The 7582-nt window shown below is 32.3% G+C and overlaps 2 protein-coding genes across 2 annotated transcripts; both read right to left on the bottom strand.

The window, feature by feature from the left end:
- Positions 1 to 1780: 1780 nt before the first annotated feature.
- Positions 1781 to 2296, bottom strand: LOC139859612 (uncharacterized). Its single transcript, XM_071848391.1, has one exon. The coding sequence runs from the start codon at positions 2294 to 2296 to the stop codon at positions 1781 to 1783; it is 516 nt and encodes a 171-aa protein (XP_071704492.1).
- Positions 2297 to 2383: 87 nt separating this feature from the next.
- On the bottom strand, positions 2384 to 2953 carry LOC139859611 (uncharacterized). The gene has a single exon (XM_071848390.1). The coding sequence runs from the start codon at positions 2951 to 2953 to the stop codon at positions 2384 to 2386; it is 570 nt and encodes a 189-aa protein (XP_071704491.1).
- Positions 2954 to 7582: the final 4629 nt, after the last annotated feature.

The raw sequence follows: 7582 nt of genomic DNA, 5'->3' as shown, positions 1-7582 counted from the left end.
ATGGATATTAATCATTTAATATATATATACACAACAAGTATATATTTTTAATTAGGATTTAAAATAAATCCTATACGACTACAAATATATATACAAATAATATATATTAATAAATAAAATTATGTGATTTCTATTATATATTTTAATATATAAATACAAATGATATAGGTTCGTGAATTCGAGGCCAACCCTGCATTGTTCAATATCGTTATATGTATTTTTACTACAAAATACATTAGGTGAGTTCATTTACTCCCTTTTTACTCATTACATTTTTGGGCTGAGAATACATGCAAATGCTTTATTAACTGTTTTACAAATTTTATATGCGTGAGTTCATTTACTCCCTTTTTACTCATTACATTTTTGGGCTGAGAATATATGCAAATGCTTTATTAACTGTTTTACAAAATTTATATGCGTGAGTTCATTTGATTCCCTTTTACTCTTTACATTTTTGGGACTGAGAATACATGCGCTGTTTTTACAACTGCTTTATTAATTTCTTTTGAAATATATTTTGAACTGCGAATACATGAAATGCTTTTATAAATGTTTGACGAGATAGACACAAGCAAAACATTCCTCGAATGAATTATTATGCAGACAGAAGTTCTGCGGATTATTATTGAACTATGTGGACATGATAATTGCCACCATTGAATTACGTGGACATGATAATTGCCACCATTGAATTATGTGGACATGATAATTGCCACCATTGAATTATGTGGACATGATAATTGCCAACAATTGATATGAATGTTATGTATCGAGAGAATGATTTTATACACAGGTTATGTGTATGTTATTTTTGTGCACGAGATATGTGTACGGTTACTAAGATTTATGAAAAAGGATTTCGTATACGAGAAAGGTGTATGTATTTAAAAGATATCGCATGTACATTACAGTTGGGTATAGGATTCGAGCCCATTTGTACCATGCAGCATTTAAATCTTGTGGTCAATCAAAATGATGAATTTTATTGTTTTATGATAAACTTATGAACTCACCAACCTTTTGGTTGACACTTTAAAGCATGTTTATTCTCAGGTATGAAAGAAATATTCCGCTGTTCATTTGCTCATATTACATGGAGTCGTTCATGGCATATAGAAGTCAGAACCTCGAAATGGGACCAACTGTTGAAGACTTCGTCCAGATGGATTAGGACGGGGCATTTCATTTGTTGCGGGGTATAGGCCGTCGTAAGTTGTCGTGTGATGCCATACTTTTTACAAAATACTTTGAATTCATCAGAGTTAAATTCGCCTCCTCTATTTGTGCGCTGACATTTAATCTTTGTGCCGATTTCATTCTCTACTTGTGCCTTGAATTCTTTAAATTATGAAAGTGCCTCTGATTTCTCTGGAAGGAAATACACCCAACTTTGTTGTGAGAAGTCATCAATAATACATAAAACATACCGCTTGTTACTATTCGATGGAGGTGATATAGGTCCACATAGGTCGGCATGGAGTTGTTGTAAACGTTCACTAGCCTTCCACCAACTCTTCTTCGGAATGGGATTTCTGTGTTGTTTCCCTTTCATACAAGATTCACAATGCACTTCTTCATCCACTACATCTGGCAATCCTTGTATCATGCTCTTTGTATACAAGGTGCGTAACCCTTTGTAACTTAAGTGCCCATAACGTTTATGCCACAGCTTGGATACATCACTGCAGTTCGTCTTCAAGCATTTCACTTCACCTACTTCATTTGTGTCAACTTGCAGCTTAAACATTCGATTTGTGGACATGGACAGGCTCATCAGCTACCCTCGTTGATCATGAAAAATGCTACACGTGTTGTGTTTGAATAGTATGGCTAACCCCTTTTCTTGTAGTTGCCCGACACTTAATAAATTGTTATTTAATTCTGGAACATAGTACACAACTCGAACCACGTATTTGATACCACCAACTGGTAATGAAATTCTTTCCTTCCCATGGACTTGAAGTCTGCTATCATTACCCAATCTCACTGTATGCTTAAAGTTTTCATCTAACTCAGTGAAAGTACCATGGTCCCCACACATATGGTTCGAGCACCCGGAATCTAAAAACCACACGTTGTGCATGTTGTAGTTTTGAACCTTCTCGTAAGTCATCAATAACATGTGATCTTCATCAACATAATTTGCCTCATCATTCCATTTGGGACACTCGTATTGGAAGTGACCCAACCCATGACAATTATAGCACACGATTGTAGATTTATTAAAGCTACCTCGACCACGACCACGTCCTCTGCCACGATATGAGTTACGACCCCTTCCTCGACCTCTCATTCCGGAATGATCAACTACCTTTAAAGCTTGATCATCCGTGTCAATTACCACACGTTTAAACTTCTGCTCATGAACTACAAGTGAGCTTTATAGTTCGTCAATCGTCATATTCTCGGTGTCTTGTGCTTCTTCAATTGAGACGACTATGTAAGTGAACTTATCTGTTAGTGTACGTAAGATTTTTTCCACAATCTTTGAATCCGTCATCGTTTCTCCGTTCCTTCGCATTTTGTTGGACACCGACATGACCCTGGCGAAATAAGCAGTCACACTTTCATCATTCTTCATAGCTAGTACCTCAAACTCTCGGCGAAGAGAGCTTAACATTGACCTCTTTACCCTCGAATTATCACCAAACTTTGACTTCATAGTTTCCCAAATGACTTTGGAACTGCTTCGATCCAAAATCTGCTCGAACACCTCCCTTTCTAATGCCTGGAATAAAATATGCTTCACTTGATGATCCTTAATTCGATTGCTATAGAGTTGTTTCTGTTGTGCATCATTCAATGTGATTCCTGGCCTTGGTTCTCCCACTCCATGCTCGACAATATACCACAAACAATTCGCCTTGATCAAATTTTCCATAAGTTCGCTCCAGTGGTCATAATGACCCTCGAATTTAGGAATTTGAACGAGACTCTTTTCTTCTGCCATTCGATAAAAGAAGTTGATAGTATAGTGATTTTGTGAAATGTGAGCTCTAGATACCAATTGTTATTGTTTGCTCTAACAATACTAATATTACTGGAATTGCTTAATCTTTATTCAATGAAACCATAGGCTATATATAGCCGATACAAAGCTGGAAACTAAAAAACATGCCAGTCCTATAATTGTGGATCATGGCTTACAATCAGGACTACCAATTCAAATAACAACTAAGACTTAAAGCTCCTAAGACTCGGACAAATAACATTTTATTCAACATATGAAAAACGTATTCAACAGTTGTCACTGGAAGCCTTAATGAATTTTCTACAGCTCGTCTATCAGGATTATTTTCTGATTTATGGAACGAAAATCGGATACAAACACTATGTGTGTTTTGTACGTATCTTTCAGAAGTTCATCATTCTCATGTTTGAAACCTTCATATAGCCAGAGTGTCGTTCATATTCATTACTTCATACATATCATAGCCTTCTTAATGCTTCTTAATTTTATCTCAAATTGCTTTAGTTGATTTATTTCTATCAACTGATTTGAGAAGTCATTTGGAATTGCTTGCATAATAATGTTAATGGATTCGATATTTCCTTAGGCTCTATTACACCAGCGGTCCATGTTTATAACGATCGTTTAACTTACGACATGTGTGACGAACGGTATTTGCGTCTTTTCTTCCAATCTTCATCTTCTTTTTTTCCCTTGTTAAAAAAGGTAGCAAATTCTAATCCGAATTACTATCAAACATTCATACCTAAATTTATACAAACCTAAAAATCTATAATCAAAGTAAAATCAAAACCAAGATCTATATGTGTAATTAAGTGTGCAACAAAATGGACAAGGATCCAGCCAAAATTAATTGGAAAAGAAAGTGTAAATGAATGTCGATGCTCATCATACTTTGATAACCTGCGATAGCAACCAAAATCCATTACAGATCACTATTTCCTCAAAATTACATGAACGGAGGTGGAGACGGCTGGAATAGCTCCCGAAACACAGCTCCAGTTTAGTGGATTTCGAAAGCGAGACTCCTCGTTTTATGAGTTATTAGAAATGATGACCACTCGCGCAGAGACTAACAACGTGTTTGATTATAATTATAACTATAATATAATGTATTTAGTATTTAATCCTAATCTAGAAATCACACACAAAATGATCAAATTTTATGTCTCAATATGCTTTCATCCCCGTACATCATTTGATTGTATCTTGCAATATATGAAAGGACCCGTTCATATATATTATAAATGATTCTCAATAGTTGATTACATCACGAGGTACTTGACCTCTATATGATACATTTTACAAGCATTGCATTCGTTTTTTAAAAGACAAACTTTCATTACATCGAAAGTTGACGGCATGCATACCATTTCATAATATATCCAACTATAATTGACTTAATAATAATCTTGATGAACTCAACAACTCGAATACAACGTCTTTTGAAATATGTCATGAATGACTCCAAGTAATATCTCTAAAATGAGCAAATGCACAGCGGAAGATTTCTTTCATACCTGAGAATAAACATGCTTTAAAGTGTCAACCAAAAGGTTGGTGAGTTCATTAGTTTATCATAAACATTCATTTTCATCATTTTAATAGACCACAAGAATTTCATTTCCAGTTCTCATAAATATACATCCCATACATAGAGATAAAAATCATTCATATGGTGAACACCTGGTAACCGACATTAACAAAATGCATATAAGAATATCCCCTATCATTTCGGGAAATCCATCGGAAATGATAAAAAACAAATTAGAGGTACTAAAGCATCCGGTACTTTGGATGGGGTTCGTTAGGCCCAATAGATCTATCTTTAGGATTCGCGTCAATTAGTAGATCGGTTTACTAATTCTTAGGCTACCAAGCAAAAGGGGCATATTCGGCTTCGATCATTCACCCATATAATGTAGTTTCAATTACTTGTGTCTATTTCATAAAACATTTATAAAACTGCATGTATTCTCATCCCAAAAATATTAGATTTTAAAAGTGGGACTATAACTCACTTTCACAGATTTTTACTTCGTCGGGAAGTAAGACTTGACCACTGGTCGATTCACGAACCTATAACAAATATATACATATATATCAAAGTATGTTCAAAATATATTTACAACATTTTTAATACGTTTTAATGTTTTAAGTTTATTAAGTCAGCTGTACTCGTTAGTAACCTACAACTAGTTGTCCACAGTTAGATGTACAGAAATAAATCGATATATATATTATCTTGAATCAATCCACGACCCAGTGTATACACGTTTCAGGCTAGATCACAACTCAAAGTATATATATTTTTGGAATCAACCTCAACCCTGTATAGCTAACTCAAACATTATTGCATATAGAGTGTCTATGGTTGTTCCAAATAATATATATACATGGGTCGATATGATATGTCAAAACATTTACATACGTGTCTATGGTATCCCAAGATTACATAATATATTAGAATACATGTATAATAAAACATAAGTTAGCTAGGATATTATTAATATAGATTTGTTACCAATTTTCACGTAGCTACAACAAGCAAAATTATCCAATCTTGTTTTACTCATAACTTCTTCGTTTTAAATCCGCTTTGAGTGATTAAATTGCTATGGTTTCATAATGAACTTAAGTTTATGAATCTAAACAGAAAAAGTATAAGTTTATAGTCAGAAATACATGTTACAATTCAATATTATAAGAGGTAGTCATTTCAGTCGAAAGAACGACTTCTTGATGACCATTTTGAAAAACATACTTTCACTTTGAGTTTAATCATAATTTTTGGATATAGTTTCATGTTCATAAGAAAAATCATTTTCAAAGAAGAACAACTTTTAAATCAAAGTTTATCATAGTTTTTAATTAACTAACCCAAAACAACCCGCAGTGTTACTACGACGGCTTATATCCGGTTTTACGGTATTTTTCGTGTTTTCAGGTTTTAAATCATTAAGTTAGCATATCATATAGATATAGAACATGTGTCTAGTTGATTTTAAAAGTCAAGTTAGAAGGATTAACTTCTGTTTGTGAACAAGTTTAGAATTAACTAAACTATGTTCTAGTGATTACAAGTTTAAACCTTCGAATAAGATAGTTCTATATATATGATTCGAATGATGTTATGAACATCATTACTACCTCAAGTTTTGTGGATAAACCTACTGGAAATGAGAAAAATAGATCTAGCTTCAAAGGATCCTTGAATGGCTTGAAAGTTCTTGAAATAGAATCATGACACTAAAACAAGTTCAAGTAAGATTTCCACTCAAAATAAGATTGTTATAGTTATAGAAATTGAATCAAAGTTTGAATATGAGTATTACCTTGTATTAGAAAGATATCTTACTGTAAATAAGAAAGATTTCTTGAGATTGAATGATCATTCAAAGTGGATTTGCAAGATTGGAAGTAAGCTAGCAAACTTGGTAGTGTTGTTGGTGTTTTCTTGAGTAGTTGTTTTGTAACTTGATTTATGTAAGGATTTATGAACTAGATTGAGCTAGATTTTGATGAAGATGATGAAGAATACTTAGAACAATATAATAACACTTGAGAGAGAGTAATTTGATTCAAGAAAAATTGAAAATGAAAGTGTTTGTGTACACCTACATTCACGTGAATCTTGATCATTCATATAGGCTCCATTAGTTTGTTATTTTGTGAGATATTTCATGCTAGATGTTAAATGATGATTCCCACATGGTTAGGTAACTCACATGGGCTGCTAAGAGCTGATCATTGGAGTGTATATACCAATAGTAAATACATTTAAAAGTTGTGTATTGTACGAGTACAAATATGAGTGCATACGAGTAGAATTGTTGATGAAAATGAATGAGGATGCAATTGTAAGCATTTTTGTTAAGTAGAAGTACTTTGATAAGTGTCTTAAAGTCTTTCAAAAGTGTATGAATACATATTAAAACACTACATGTATATATATTTTAACTGAGTCGTTAATTCATCATTAGTCGTTACATGTAAGTGTTGTTTTGAAACCTTTAAGTTAACGATCTTGTTAAATGTTGTTAACCCATTATTTATTATAACTAATGAGATGTTAAATTATTACATTATCATGATATTATGATGTATTAATATATCTTAATATGATATATATATACATTTAAATGTCGTTACAACGATAATTGTTACATATATGTCTCGTTTCGAAATCCTTAAGTTAGTAGTCTTGTTTTTCATATGTAGTTCATTGTTAATACACTTAATGATATATTTACTTATCATTTATCATGTTTAAATATTGTGTATCAATATCATAATATGATTCATATGTATTTAATAAGACGTTGTTATAACGATAATCGTTATATATATATCGTTTTCGAGTTTCTTAATTCAATAGTCTCATTTTTATGTATATAACACATTGTTAAAATACATAATGAGATACTTACTTATCATAATATCATGTTAACTATATATATATATATATATATATATATATATATATATATATATATATATATATATATATGTCATCATATAGTTTTTACTAGTTTTAACATTCGTGAATCGCCGGTGGGTGGTCAATAGTCTATATGAAACTTATTTCAATTAATCAAGTCTTAATAA

Source organism: Rutidosis leptorrhynchoides, chromosome 7 (genome assembly GCF_046630445.1).
Source record: "Rutidosis leptorrhynchoides isolate AG116_Rl617_1_P2 chromosome 7, CSIRO_AGI_Rlap_v1, whole genome shotgun sequence".
Lineage (NCBI taxonomy): Eukaryota > Viridiplantae > Streptophyta > Magnoliopsida > Asterales > Asteraceae > Rutidosis > Rutidosis leptorrhynchoides.
This window is presented reverse-complemented; position numbering and strand designations above follow the sequence as displayed.

Bases quoted from the DNA above. Each gene is read 5' to 3' on its own strand.
- LOC139859612 (XM_071848391.1), bottom strand. From the start codon at position 2,296: ATGAGAGGTCGAGGAAGGGGTCGTAACTCATATCGTGGCAGAGGACGT.
- LOC139859611 (XM_071848390.1), bottom strand. From the start codon at position 2,953: ATGGCAGAAGAAAAGAGTCTCGTTCAAATTCCTAAATTCGAGGGTCAT.